General features: G+C 47.2%; 3 protein-coding genes across 6 annotated transcripts in view; all 3 read left to right on the top strand.

Annotated features, from left to right (window-relative positions):
- Window positions 1-15,453, top strand: part of LOC309351806 (uncharacterized protein) — a 152,476-nt gene that overhangs the window by 7,348 nt on the left and 129,675 nt on the right. The window lies entirely within an intron of this gene.
- Window positions 1-15,453, top strand: part of LOC309351863 (uncharacterized protein) — a 77,409-nt gene that overhangs the window by 47,590 nt on the left and 14,366 nt on the right. For 2 of the 4 annotated variants that reach the window (XM_081879990.1, XM_081879989.1), the window contains exon 4: window positions 3,946-3,974. The gene's annotated coding sequence lies outside the window, so the exon portion shown is untranslated. Of the gene's footprint in view, window positions 1-3,945; window positions 3,975-8,954; window positions 13,393-15,453 lie in introns of all 4 variants that reach the window. The other 2 variants (XM_081879992.1, XM_081879991.1) reach the window with 2 other exon arrangements.
- Window positions 5,143-9,148, top strand: LOC309351641 (uncharacterized protein; the record flags this gene model as incomplete). The annotated part of the gene is made up of 3 exons (XM_081879429.1): window positions 5,143-5,195; window positions 8,001-9,045; window positions 9,135-9,148. The coding sequence occupies exons 2-3, from the start codon at window positions 8,151-8,153 to the stop codon at window positions 9,146-9,148; spliced, it is 909 nt and encodes a 302-aa protein (XP_081735555.1). The 5' UTR covers window positions 5,143-5,195; window positions 8,001-8,150.

The following is a 15,453-nucleotide window of genomic DNA, read 5'->3' as shown; positions in this document are numbered from 1 at the left end:
CGGATTGATGAATAAGCCGGCTGGATCCCTCTTTGCTCCCCGGCTGAACTCCTGGGGCTTTCGATTACCGCCCGGAGGATGGCCGGGGGTCCAAAGGATCTTCCCAGGCAAAATGGCCTGGTGCCGGCTGAAGATTTCAGGGCCCCCGGTCAGCAACGCGGGAGAACCGCATGCCCCACGTGGGGCGCCAACTGTTACGGCAAAAATCTGGGTGCGAGGCTGCTCTGCCACCCAGCTCATCGGACTAAGTCCGTGGGTCCCTGCGGAGGAAAAATGAGCTCAGCCGGAGACAGGAGCAAACTGCAGAAGATCCAAGTTTATTGCGCAACAGGTTCAAGGCGAGATTGAACAGTGAGAAAGGGGTGACATGAGTTTTTGAAACTCCCTCCATGTCCCAGAATACAGTGCAAAACACGTCATGAATACATCACAGAAAGGTGGGGTTACACAGATCAGCAGTTCAGTAAGGTAGGGGTTGCACAGATTAACATATGGAGGAGGGAGGGGGGAATATGCAGAGCTGGAGATATGCACAGATAAACACTTCCTGGGGATGAAAAGACAATGGTCTCAAATATGCATAGTCTGCCACCTGACATTGTCTGGAGGAAAGGCTGATCAGAACAATTTGAAAGGATTAAGGTCTTGACACTTTGCTTGAGGGATTATGCTGGACAGGGGAGATGTGATGGAGTCCTAGAGTAATTGAGCAAACTGGCACGCTGATTTTCTATGAATTTTATAGATTTTAGTCCCTTTTGACAATTGGAAATAAATTGATATATTGTAGCGAAGAAGAAGGTGAAGAAGACATGCCCCCCCCCTTCCGTAACAGTTCCCTCCGGACTCCGTGATGCTACCCTCAGCGCCATAATCCTCGAACCGACAGGTCACGTACGCAGGAAAACCTTAATCCTGTCAGATGGTCCAGTCAAGCCCTTCCTCCGGGCAATGCTAGGTGACGGGCGATGCATATCTGCGCCATTGTCTTGCCATCACCTGTACTCAGGAAACGTTTATGCATATCTCTTTACTCTGTGACCCCCTCCCTTCCTGAAGTACTGATCTGTGCGACCCCTACCTTCCTGAAGTGCTGATCCGTGTAACCCCCGCCCCCCACCTTCCTGAAGTGCTGATCTGTGTAACCCCACCTTTTTGTGATGTATTCATGACGTTTTCTGCACTGTATTCTGGGACTTGGAGGGAACTTTTAAAAGTTTATGTCGCCCCATTCTCGGGGTTCAATCTCTACTTGAACCTGTTGGCCAATAAACTCGGATCTCCGCATCTTGCTCCGTCTCCGGCTGAACTCATTTCTTCCGCTAGGACCCGCGGACTTAGTCCGACGAGCTGGGTGGCAGGGCAGCTCCGCACCCGGAATTTTACCCTAACACATGAAAGGGTTAAGGGGCGCGAGAGACGCCTGGATAGAGACCCCCCCGCTGCCCCTCCCTTGCTCCTGTCGGGGGGGGGGCATAGGATGGAGAGGTGTGGCGCGCAGGGCGAGGGATGAACCGGACCAAGGGAGCCTCTGGATGCAGGGGAGACTCCGGGAGAAAGAGAGGGGGTCATGGAAGGAGGGAGGGGGGAGCATCCCCGGGTCAGGGAAGGGCAGCATTGGCAGGGTGGGGAGGAGATAGGAAGACCAGTCTCGGGGGGGGGAGGGCGTCTCCATTGTGGGCCTCCAGAGAGGCCGCCTTGGCCTCTCTCTCCCACCTAGGAATTGGCCACCCCTTCAAGGCGACCAGAGAGGGATCCCAGTGTTACAGGAAAAATCCGAGGGCTCCCTTGGACAAAACAAAGACACCAACCAGGATAACTTGGAGCAAAACAGCAGCCTGTAGGCTTGGCCTTTATTGAACTGTTGCAACAGGGTATTCCCCTCACGTGCAGGAGAGAGGAAAGACCCAGAAGAATAGTGTGCAAGGTCTTATAAAAACTTTTGAAATTCCCCTCCTCCAGGTCTAGCCCACCCCCAGAAACATCATGCATACATTACAGAAAGGAGGGGTTGAGGGAGGCATACATTACAGAAAGGAGGGGCTGAGGGAGGAGTTGGTGGTAACCTGAGTGTCTTGTCACCTGGCTGGTTCCTCCTTTCCCCCTCCCCATGAGTGCTTTCCAGAGGACAGAGGGCAGTTGGCAGTTTCCTGCCCCCTGAGGGAAGATCTGATCAGTGTCCTTTGTTTGAATCCACTCCCATATGCAGGTTCTTTGTGATCTTGATTGTCTTCTGTCTGGGATCATCAGGGTTGGTATGGGCAGGGCTCCTCTGTATGTGCTGAGACCAAGACTAAGTCACCCCCCTTTGTTAGTTCTTGTCATACGGAGTAAAATAAGAATGGAACAGTGCAAATCCAATGTATGGTTGATTTTCTATGAATTTATAACAGAAATGTGGCGTATGTAGTGTGTGAGTGTGAAATTTATACAAACAGAATGATTGGGGTGGGGGGGTTCCTGCTACACCAGGAAAGTGGGGGGTCCAGTCCCCATAATCCCCCGCCCTGTCCAGACACAGCAATTCTGCCCAGTCCAACCACTGGTCCCCTGGAGAGGAGAGGAAATCCGGAGAGGAAGAGGGGAGGGGGGAGGCCTTCTCAGAAGCAGCTCTTGGTTTCCGCAATCCCACCCAGGAAGCAGCCAGAAACCTTTTCATCTCTCTCAGGCTTCCATCTTTAAGTGTCTTTTCTACTGAGGATGAGGATAATGTACACCTGTCATCAGAAACAGGGGTGCAGAGTCCATGGAATGGCTCTCAAGCTTGATACAGAAGTTGCACCTCAAAAGCATTTCTGTTCCTTTTATTCTTTGTAGGCAATGTCAGAGTGACTGACAAGCTGAGATACAACCCATCAGCATCCGATGACAGCGACTGCATGAATCCTCCCAGTCAAAGGACCCATTTTCATGATAGACAGTGCCTGAGGCTGGAGGCTCTACACACCAGGTGTGCCTGTGCAGGCCAAAGACTGCCAGTATTAGCACAGGTGAGGTGTGTGACCTCCCCAAATTTACAGAATATATATGAATGAGATTTCCCGGGTGGGATTATAGTTTATGGCAACCCTGTGATTTTCTCCACCCATAACATTTTGTAAGCTAATATTGCAGTATGAATTTCAAAATAACTTTAAAAAATCACAAGATAATGATGATACTGATAATAATAATAATAATAATAATAATAATAATAATAATAATAATAATAATTTTATTTATACCCCACCCTCCCCAGCCAAGGCCGTGCTCAGGGGGATGATAAGAATGATTGCAGAATTTATGCCCTGCCCATCCGGTTGAGTTTCCCCAGCCACTCTGGGAAGCTTACAGTACAGGCTCTGTGATTTAACCCACAAAGCCACCCGCGTCCCTACAGTACATATACAAGACAGTAAAACATGAAACATTAAAAACCTCCTGATACAGCTGTCTTCTAAATGTCAGGTGGTTGCCTGTTTCCTTGCCCTCGGAAGGGAGGGCATTCCATGGGGCAGGAGGCCCTCTGCCTGGTTCCCTGGAACTTCACTTCTAACTGCAAGGGAACCAGCAGAAGACCCTCGGAGGCGGACCTCCCTGTCCGGACGGAGCGATGGGGGTGAAGATGCTCCTTCAGGTCCACAGGGCCGAGGCTGTTGAGGGCTAGAGGTTGCAGATCTTGCTCCTCCATAACGATCCTCCATCCCGCCCACACAATCCCAAATCACCCCCCCCCCCAATACATTGCTCCTCCTCCTCCTCCTCCTCCTCCTCCTCCTCCTCCTCTAATCCGGCTTCTGCTCCAGGAATGAGGGGGGCGGTGAGCGCCCTCCCACCCTGCCTGCTTCTCCCGGAAGTGGAGCTTCCACTCCGGATTGCCGCTCTGCCCCCTAGATCTAGGGGGGGCGCTTTCGGAAAGGGAAGAGGGGCGGCAGGGGACCCCCCCCCGTTGATGTTGCAGGAAAGGAAATGAGAATCGGAGCGAGGACAAAGAGGTAAAGGGGTCGCGGGGGGGGGGGGAGGAGAAGGAGAGGGGAGTAGAGGATCGCGGGATGGGGAAGGGGGGAGATAAGGACCCAGAGACCCCGCCAGCTCCCCCAAGCGCCTTCCGTGAGCCCCGTCGGCAGGGCCTGGATCCCTGCACGCGTGCTGCGAAGGGGGCTTTTCTCGGCCCCTTAGGCGCCTTGGCGGGGGCGGGCATGGGGCCCCTATCCAGGGAGTCCCCATGAAGACCCCATCGCCCCGTGTCCCCCGCGCAGGCATCCCCCGAGCTCTGGGGGCTCCGCGCAGAGAGAGTTGGGCCATGAAAGGGTTAACGGGCACGAGGGAGAGAGACCCCCGTCCCTCCCCTGCTTGTCTTGGGGGGGGCGCCTCCAGCTGGAGAGATGGGGGCGCAGGGTGTGGGGTTAGCAGAGCCAAGGGAGCCTCTTGATGCAGGGGAGACTCAGGAGAGAGGGAGGGGGTCAAGGAAGTGGGGGGAGGGAGAGGAGCATCCCTGGGGCAGGGAAGGGCAGCATTGGCGGCGGGGGGGGGGAGATATCGCGTCTCCATTGTGGCAGCTGCGGGGGATCTCTGGTGGAACAGCCTTGGCCTCTCTCTCCCGCCCAGTAATCGGCCCCCCCTTCAAGGCGACCAGAGAGGGATCCCTGGAAAGTGGGGGGTCCTGTCCCCCCACCCTTCCATCCTGCAATCTCCATCCTCTTCCCACCCCATAAGCCCCTGCCCTGTCCAGACTCAGCGCTTCTGCCCATTCCAACCATTGGTCCCCTGGAGAGGAGAGGAAATCCCCAGAGGAAGAGGGGAGGGGGGAGGCCTTCTCAGAAGCGGCTCTTGGTTTCCGCAATCCCACCCAGGAAGCAGCCAGAAACCTCTTCCTCTCTCTCAGGCTTCCATCTTTATTGTCTTTTCCACTGCCTGGTTCACTCAGGATGAGGATAATCTACACCTGTCCTCAGAAACGGGTGCAGAGTCCATGAAATAGAAGTTGCACCTCAAAACATTTCTGTTCCTCTTATTCTTTGTAGGCAATGTCAGAGTGACTGACAAGCTGAGATACAATCCTTTTATTCTTTCAAACTCTACATTATTAATTTACGCTGCATGTCATCTTCCCAGTCAAAGGACCCTTTTCAGGATAGACAGTGCCTGTGGCTGGAGGCTCTACACACCGGGTGTGCCTGTGCAGGCCAAAGACTGCCAGTATTAGCACAGGTGAGGTGTGTGACCTCCCCAAATTTACAGAATATATATGAATGTGATTTCCTGGGTGGGATTATAGTTTATGGCAACCCTGTGATTTTCTCCATCCATAACATTTTATGAGCTGATATAGCAGTACGAGCTCCAAAATAACTTTTAAAAACCCCACAAGATCATCATCATCATCGCATTTATACCCCCAGGCCTTAGTTTGCCTCCCCATGATCAAGAGAAAACACCAGCTTTGAATCATACAGAGTAAAACTACCAGAACCTTCTTGAACCGATAGGTTAGGAATTATCGCTGTACTTAGATCGGTACTTTTCTATGCCTGAAAAATGCAACCATGACACTGGGAATGTTCAGGAATGCAGGAGAGGATATTTTGTTTGATTATATCCTTTCCAACTTGTGTTAACAAGTTGTACAATTTAGCAGAGTAACATTCCCTCTTTTAAACTTACAGCGGATGCGTTTGCTCAGCCTCGCTAAAGCCTCCAAAATAAGTTTCCTTGGTAATTTCCACTTTAGTCCCTCATAAAAAGATAAGACACGACACAGTCTTCTATAAAAGTATAAAAAGAGTTTACTCACACATTCTGTTCACAAATGGATCCCAGAAGGCAGAGTCCAAAATGACCCGCAGGCTGCGCACCTGGTCCTTCAGAGGCACAGTTACCCCATTCAGGACCAGGAGTGCCCCCCCTCCCCCAGGGACAGTATTTCTGACTTGTCAGGATTCAACCTCAATGTCTTAGCCGCCATCAATCCTCCAACCACCTCCAAACAGACACACAGGGCATTCACCATCTTCACTGATTCCATTTTTAAAGAGAGGAAGAGCTGGGCATCATCCACATACTGGGGAACACCCAGCCCAAACCCCCTGATGATCTCTCCCAGTGGCTGCATATAGATAGTAAAAAGCATGGGGGAGAGAATGGAGTCCTGAGGCACCCCACAAGTAAGCATCCAGGGGTCTGAACACCACTCTCTGGACATGGCCCAGGAGGAAGGAGGGGAACCACTGCATAGCAGGGCCCCCAGCTCCCCTAGAGGGTCCAGAAGGACACCATGGCCAAAGGTCTTCAAAGCTGCTGAGAGAACCAGCAGAACCAGTAAAGAGCTTCCCCCTCAGCCTCCGGCCCGTTGGAGATCATCAACCAGCACAACCAGGGCATTTTCAGTCCCATGATGAGGCCTGAATCCCCATTGGAAGGTTCATGGCTGCAGGAGCTTTCTTGGTCCTGCACCCCCAAAAGCTCCAGCCACAAGACTTTCTTTAGCTTTGAAGGGGCCACATGATACATTGTGGTCTTTTCTTCGAAAAACAAATATTTTGAATACTTTTACAGTGCCGTATGATGTAAATATGGGATCCGGGTGGCGCTGTGGGTTAAACCACAGAGCCTAGGACTTGCCAATCAGAAGGTCGGCGGTTCGAATCCCCGTGATGCGGTGAGCTCCCATTGCTCGGTCCCTGCTCCTGCCCACCTATCAGTTCGAAAGCACGTCAAAGTGCAGGGAGATAAATAGGTACCACTCCGGCGGGAAGGTAAGGGGCGTTTCCATGCGCTGCTCTGGTTCGCCAGAAGCGGCTCAGTCATGCTGGCCACATGACCCGGAAGCTGTATGCCGCTGGCTCCCTCGGCCAATAAAGCGAGATGAGCGCCGCAACCCCAGAGTCGGCCACAGCTGGACCTAATAGTCAGTGGTCTCCTTACCTTTACCTTTATGATGTAAATTTTGTTTCTGTTTCCCTTGTTCCACATCGGAGAGACTTTGATACACAGCTCTGAGCCCATCTCCCCACTTGAAACTGCTGTGTTTGTAGCACTGCCAGCCTGGGCAGTGGGTTTGGGGGTCCTGGGCTGCCTAGACAACCAGACCCCCTTCTCAGCCCGGCTGATATGGTCCCAAGGAAAGCAGAACAGTAGGTTTGGCACCAGCTTGGCTGCAGGAGTTGAATGAAGAAGGTGTGCAGGACACCATCCAACCGTCTTAGAGACTCCACTCTGGATTTGTGTGGGTTTCCCTCCATAGCCTTTTCTTCTCCTGAACATAACTCACGAGGTAGTGAAGGTTTAGGACCAGAGTTTTCCTTCTCGATGGGCTTCCTTCCCCGGTTGACGATCCCACCTGCCCTTCACTTTCCTCTTCCGCACGGGCAGAATCTGCCTTCTAGACAGTGGGGAACAGTGGGGGTCTGGGATTCCCATTTGCCAGCTGCTTTTCTTCTGCTTCTCCTGCTCTCGCCATGCAATGCGAGGCATGTAGACAGAGGTCCATCTCCAAGAACAGGAGCTTCCCTGAGCACCCATTCAGCTGACCCCAAGCACCAAGCCTTGTCACTAATTCTCTGACTGACCCAGACCACAGTCCCTGGAGAAGATGTAGACCTGGGTCTCCCAAAATGGTCCATATGGACCTCCTGAGGTCAGTGGGACTGTGCAGGTGATTCATGAAGATCTAGAGGTGGATGGAGGATTATGATGCAGAGGATGGGGAATGTCCAAAGGAACGATGGAGCAGAGAAAGAGAGGGCCTGTTCACGGACAGAGAGCAGCTGCCTTTCCTGTGAGGAAACTAGTGATTTGAAAAGGCTGTATTCCGAGATCATGCTGCTTTATTAACGATGATTGAGGATCATGAAAGGTGGTGATGCATTACTATCATTTGATGACATTCCTTTTTCATTTCCTAAAATTTGGGAACATGGGCAGGAGGCGGGGGAATGGAGGAGATGTTGAAATAAGAGAAGGGGCTAATGGAGCTTGATGTGCTCTCTTTCCCTTTGTTCTCTTCCTTGAAACCCAAACAGGATTTCCTTTCCTCCCACTCTGAAGAAGGGGATGGAGAAGACATTCAGAATTCCAAGGAATGGGGCACCTTTTGTTTCATGAGGAATAGAAATTAAAATGTGGGATATGTGGGATATGCTTCATTGAATGAGGACACATAGCTCACATCAATGACTCCAAGAGGGGAGAGACCATTTAAAAGTATGGAGTGTGGGAAAAGTTTCACTGATAGTAGAAAACTTAGAACACATCAGTGGACTCACATGGGCAAGAAAGGATTCCAATGCAGGGAGTGTGGGAAGAGCTTCAGTCTAAGAAGATTCCTCAATATACACCAGCGGACTCACACAGGGGAGAAACCATTTAAATGCATGGAGTGCGGAAAAAGCTTCTGTCAGAGTGGACACTTAAGTACACATCTACGGACTCACACGGGTGAAAAACCTTTTAAATGCATGGAGTGTGGAAAAAGCTTCAGTTGTAGTGGACATTTAAGTTCACATCTACGGACTCACACGGGTGAAAAACCATATAAATGTATGGAGTGTGGAAAGAGCTACAGTAGGAGTGGACAGCTCAGTAAACATCACCAGACTCACACAGGGGAGAAACCATATGAATGCAGGGAGTGTGGGAAGAGCTTCAGTCAGAATGCAGACCTTAAATTACACCAGCGAACTCACACTGGTGAAAAACCATATAAATGTATGGAGTGTGGAAAGAGCTTCAGTCAGAGTGGACACCGCAATATGCATCAACGGACTCACACAGGGGAGAAACCATATAAATGTATTGAGTGTGGAAAGAGCTTTAGTAACAGAGGATATCTTAAAACACATCAACGGACTCACACAGGGGAAAAACCATTTAAATGCATTGAGTGCGGAAAGAGCTTCAGTCAGAATGCAGACCTTAAAAGACATCAACGGATTCACACAGGGGAGAAACCATTTAAATGCATGGAATGTGGAAAGAGCTTCAGTTACGATTCAGGCCTTAGAAGACATCAGCGGACTCACACAGGGGAGAAACCTGTTAAATGTATGGAGTGCGGAAAGAGCTTTAGTAAAAATGGAACCCTTAGAATACATCAACGGACTCACACAGGGGAAAAACCATTTAAATGCATTGAGTGCGGAAAGAGCTTCAGTCAGAATGCAGACCTTAAAAGACATCAACGGATTCACACAGGGGAGAAACCATTTAAATGCATGGAATGTGGAAAGAGCTTCAGTTACAATTCAGGCCTTAGAAGACATCAGCAGACTCACACAGGGGGAAAACCATTTAAATGCATTGAGTGCGGAAAGAGCTTCAGTCAGAATGGAAACCTTAAATTACACCAGCGGACTCACACAGGGGAGAAACCATTTAAATGCATGAAGTGCGGAAAAAGCTTCCGTGAGAGTGGAAATCTTAGAAAACATCAGCAGACACACAGGGAAGACACCATTTAAATGTATGGCAGGTGGAAGAAGCTTCAGTCAGAGTGGAACTCTTGATATACATCAACAAACTCACACAAAAGACAAACCACATAAACGTCAGGAAAGTATATTGAGGCTCAGTCCTTGTGGAAGTCCTACATCAACAGACTCGTGGCCAGGAAGAACTTTAACAGTTGACACCCTACATACCATCAATAACTTTAAATGGAAGGATTGCAGAAAGTGCTTTAGCTATAATGTAATGTTTAAGAAATATCAGACATTCAAGCGGGAGAACCCATTTAGATGTATGGAGTGTGGGACATGTTCCTCTCAGAGTCCACTCTTCTTCATGGCAATGAACTCAGAGGAAATCTGTCTTCCTGCTTCAGGGCCAGCTGAATCTGTTTCGCTTGTCATTTTCTTGTAGCTAGGTAATTCCTCTCTAATCTGCTCTGTGTCTGTGTCTCTCCCTCCTTCTGAGACCACTGGAAGCGAAGGGGATGACTTTTTCCCCCTCCAGCTCCTCTTCTGAGGAAAGCTGATTGGCCTGAGAATGGATTCCCCCCTTAAGGTGGGGGACCTCAACGGAGTCCCTTCATTAGAAATGGACAGGACAGAAAGGGACAGAATATCTAGAAAAGAGAGACTACCATATACATTTTTTCAAATGGTGGACAGCTTAAACCTAAGGGATGCATGGAGATACAAAAATCCACTGGAGAAACAGTTCACACACTTTTCAGAAGCCTAACAATCGTCAGGGAGAATTTATGCAATTTAGATCACAAATAGTTTAATAATAAAAATTTTAAAAAACAGAGATTCACCCAAGGACAATAACAGATCATAATCCAGTGATATTAGAATTAGAAAATAAACAAAAGGGTAATAAAAGATGGCGATTAAATGAGAATTTATTAAACGATGAAAATCTGGTGATTAAAGCACAAGAATTGTTGAAATAATTCTTTGAAATCAATAAATCACAAGACACTGATATAAGAATAATTTGGGATGCCAGTAAAGCATTTCTTAGAGGCTTCTATATACAGCAAAATGCAGGGGAAAAGAGAGCTTATGAGAGGAACTTAGAGCAGTTAAAAGAAGAAATAGCGAGCAATGTCAAAATACTAGCGAAGGTACCAAAAAAAAAAAAAAAAGGTAGCACCAAAAATCAAGTTATTACAAACACAATTCTCGTAGTTGTTAAGCATTGAAATCCAAAATAACATAAAATGGATGAAACAGAGATCCTTTGAATTTGCAAATAGGCCCAGCAAAATACTGGCATGGCAACTGAAGAAGAGACAGAAAGAGAGATTAATAGATAAAATCAAAGACGGCGAGAAAACGAGAAGAAATAAACAAGTGTTTTATCAACCACTTCAAAAATTTATGTAATATAGGCAAGGAAACAGAAGAAGATATAAAAAATTATCTGCAGGGGAAAGACTTACCCAGAGTGGGAATAGAAAGAAATGCATATCTAAATGCCCCAGTTTCTATGATGGAAGTACAGGAGGCTATTTCCAAAGCGAAGTTGGGGAAGTCGCTGGGCCCGGATGCCCTTACCGCCTTGCATTAAAAAAAAATGGAGGAAGTAGTGGCTACTCCGCTGAAAGTACTCATAAATAAAATAATGGCGGAAGGAAGAATCCCGGAGTCATGGCAATTAGCACATATAACAGTAAACCCTAAACAAGACAAGAACAAAGAGAATATAAATAATGATAGACCAATATCTTTACTTAATAATGACTACAAGATAAATGTGGACATATTGGCCCAGAGATTAAAAACAGTGTTGAATGAAGTCATTAGCCAAGATCAGACAGGATTCTTACCGGGAAGGAAGATGAGCAATAATGTGAGACTTGTGATTGATGCTATTGAATATCTTGACTGGAACCCAGGGAAGAAGGCTGCATCTGTTTTTGTGGGTGCTGAGAAAGCCTTTGATAAGGTATCCTGGAGGTTTGTGGAGAAGATAATTGAAAAGATGGAGGTGGTAACAAGGATATCAACTGGATTAAGAGCAATTTATCAAGACCAAAAGGTAAATTTAATAATGAATGGGGAGATGACTGAATACTTTAAAATAGAAAGGGGGACAAGACAAGGGTGTCCCCTATCTCCCTTGTTATTTGTTTTAATATTGGAGGTACTAAATCAAGTTATCAGGTCAGAGGAGGAGATTAGAGGTATAACACTAGGAAGAGTCGAATATAGAATAAGAGCATTTGCCGATGATATGATTGTAATGGTAGAAGAACTAACAGGAAGTATAAGCAAGTTGCTGAGAAAGATGGAGGAATTTGGAAAGGTGGCAGGATTTAGGATAAAGAAAGAAAAAACTAAGGTGGTGGTTAAGAATATGGACAAACAGAGCAAAAAGATTTTGGAGCAATGAAAAATACCAATTTGTTTGAAGATAATTATAATAAGACCTGGAAAGAAATTAAAAATCAATTAGAGATTTGGTAAAGGTTAAAGTTATCAATAAGGAGGTGAATTTCAGTGATTAAAATGAATATCCTGCCAAAGTTAATGTTTCTTTTTCAAATGCTAACGATAATAGGCAAAGTTGATTGCTTTGAGAAATGGAGAAAATGATTTAAGATTTCGTTTACCAGAGGCTTTTTGTTAGGCCTAATATCTAATGACACCCCAGAGAGAAGAAAAATGTATTCCTTTACGCAACTGCAGCGACCAGAATACTGATCGCAAAGAATTGGAAGGGGGAGAAAACTCATCATTATTAGAATGGCAAAACAAACTGCGAGTTTGTAGAAATGGCAAAATTGACGGCACTTATTAGAGGCCACTCAAATCAGAGAATAATCAAGGAGTGGGATGGTGTGAAGGAATACGTGAAAAAATATTGTTCCGGAATTGAAATATTAATAGATAATGGGTAAAAAGTGCAGGGGTAAGGAAGAAAAGAATAATAGAATTAACTGAATAATTATAAAACTATAACAACACAACAAGATGGAAGAAGTAAAATACTGAGATCACACATGGGTGAAGGGGAGTGGGAAGCCTGTGGGAATCTATAATATTATTTATAATATAATTTTTTTAACTGTGTTTCATTTACATATAGCAAAAGGAAGCCTAGAGTGATTATGTATATTTTAATTTAGGTAATCTATGTAATAGGCTTAGGGATGCGGGTGGCGCTGTGGGTTAAACCACAGAGCGTAGGACTTGCCAATCAGAAGGTCAGCGGTTCGAATCCCCGCGATGGGGTGAGCTCCCGTTTCTCGGTCCCTGCTCCTGCCAACCCAGCAGTTCGAAAGCACGTCAAAGTGCAAGTAGATAAATAGGTACCACTCCAGTGGGAAGGTAAACGGCGTTTCCGTGCGCTGCTCTGGTTCGCCAGAAGCGGCTTAGTCCTGCTGGCCACATGACCCGGAAGCTGTACGCCGGCTCCCTTGGCCAGTAAAGTGAGATGAGCACCGCAACCCCAGAGTCATCCACAGCTGGACCTAATGGTCAGGGGTCCCTTGACCTTTACCTATGTAATAAGCTTATATTAAAATACTAATATGGATTTTGAATTTGATGCTTGTACTTTGGTTCGTTTTGGGTTTGAAATTAAAAAAAGGAGAAGGGGGGGGGAGGAGGAGAATATTCAGCTTCAGACCATTCCCTGACAAAACACATTGCCCTGTTTCCTTCCAGCCTCTTTCCTCCCTTGCTCCCTTCTGCCGGTTTGTGTGCCTGACTTAGATATCCTGTGTGCTGTATTTTGTTTACTGCCGAAACTGGATTTGCTCTCAGGAGCTACGTTTTCTGTCTCACTGGGGGCCCAGGGAGAACTGTATGCTTTGAAAGCTCAGTAAACTATTACTGAAGAAGTCCTGCTGCCTCTGTGTGTGTTTTTGACCTCAGTGTGGGACTTGCTCTACACATGGCCCCTACCCTGCCGATACTTGTCTCATGCCCTGGAGTTGCTGTACTCAAGCATGCAAGACGGGTGCATCTGTGTGACTGTGGTTTTTTTGCACTGTTATGGAAATGACAAGTGGGACCCACATCTTTAAAGTTGTTGCAATGTTACAAATCATCAAACCTTTATTGGCATCACTTACAAACATTCAGAATAAGTAGGCCAGTGCGATCTCGCCGCCATTTCAACAGTACAGTCATTTGCCAAAGGGAAGAAGAGGCAAGCAATCTATTTCATCTCTCCAGCAAGGGCAGGATCCTGTAGCCTACTTTGGCGACAAAAAATCCAATAGAGGAACTTAGCTACTGTCTTGGGGAGCTCCTGGTCTCTCCCCTGGAATAAGAAGCGTACCACCTCCTTCTCTGGTTTCCAGGTTGCAATGCATAGGTGGTCTAAAAATTGTTGGTGGAGATCATCATACATTTTGCATTTAAGGGCCATGTGAGCTGGAGTTTCCACCAGGTGGGCATCGCATGGGCAGATCCTATCTCCTTCTGCCAAAGCCACAAACCTGCCCCAAAGATGGTTAGACGGATTAGAATTTAACCTAGCCAGTGAAAAAGCCCTTCTTTCTTGCGGGTTAAACAAAAATGGTAAATAATTAAGGTTAAATTCCTGCGCCCAAGAGAGTCGAAAACAAAGAGCAGGCCATGTTTTTTTCCACAGCTGAGATGAGTTCCTGGCGATCTATGTCCCACAGCCTAGTTTTTAACATGGCCTTGGCGACTGGGAAAGCCATGATGATGATAAGGTTGCAAATATTATGCCTGAATGTATCCTTTCGACTTGACAGCTCAGGGAAGATACCTAGCTTTATAAATTCGTAGAAAATCCATACTTTAACTGATTCTCTTCATTCCAATGCCATTTTGATCCTTAAAGAAAGGGGAATTTGGGCTCCACCTCCCTCCGTGAACCAAGAAGCAGAAAATCAGATCGGCAGTGTCAAGCGCTCGTCCTACACTCGAGTAGGATCCTGGTAGAGACACATGCCCGACTGGCATGTTCTCTCCCTCCTGGTCATTCGTTCGGGAGCTTCAAAAGCTTCACAGCGACTGATGCCAACAGACATCGGCACACTTAGGGATCTGCAGAGTGTTTGCAGTTTGCGTAACAGAGCTCAGCAACTCAGCATTTTGGCTAATCTACTTTATTTACATATAAACACACACGGAGCACTGCAACACGGCTCCCTCTCTCTCTAGCATCAGACAGCAAAGAGAGAGAACAAAGGACAATAGTCTCACTTCAGGAACATAGTCTCCATCACTTCCCACTGTGGAGTCAAAACATACACCGTCGTGTGATAGACAAAAATGCCATGACTGCAATCACGGAGCTGGAATTCTAACAGGCAGCAGGAATAGGGCATCCCGCCATAATCCCCCAAGCGTAAGAGCACAGACACGGCCCCCCACCCAGGGAGTGACCAGGGGAAACAATGGACATCTGCAGAGGCAGTTGAGCAAGTCCGGTGTTCTGAAAGCCCATCTCCAGACCAGTCCTGAGGGCAAGGAGATGTCAAGAGTTTTATTGTTCTTCCGGTGATGGGGAGTTAAGAGGTGTTGGGAAAGGGGTCTGATAAAGGGACCTAATGTTGGACTTGTGTCACCCTTGTATACCCCTCCCCCTTTGTGACATGCTAGTGATGATGTCTCAGTGATGCTGCTCAAAGTGTATTCTGGGATATTGTGGGAGTTTTAAAAGAGGGGGGTCACCCCTTACTCGGGGTTCTTACTCCTGTGGGAACCTGTTGCACAACAATAAGGATCATGGTCTACTGACCGCTGTTTTGCTGGAGGTTCCTTCTTTTACTGACCACATGGACCCACGGGGGAGCAGCACCCCGACGAGCTTGGCCGTTGAGTCGTCTCTCACCCCGGAATTTTTCATTACCAATAATGACATTTTAAAATGTTTATATTTTTTGTTGTCTGCCACACTCCAAAAAATTTCACCATCTTTTCTATCCCCAGCTCTGCTATCTGTCTCTACTCATTTTTCTTCTGTTGTCTCATATTTTTACCAACAATTTATTTCAGTTTTTATTCAATTTAACACCTGCGACTTGGCCAAACTGATTAATCT

This window comes from Podarcis erhardii (assembly GCF_964252035.2).
Source record: "Podarcis erhardii genome assembly, chromosome: 10".
NCBI classification, from domain to species: domain Eukaryota; kingdom Metazoa; phylum Chordata; class Lepidosauria; order Squamata; family Lacertidae; genus Podarcis; species Podarcis erhardii.
This window is presented reverse-complemented; position numbering and strand designations above follow the sequence as displayed.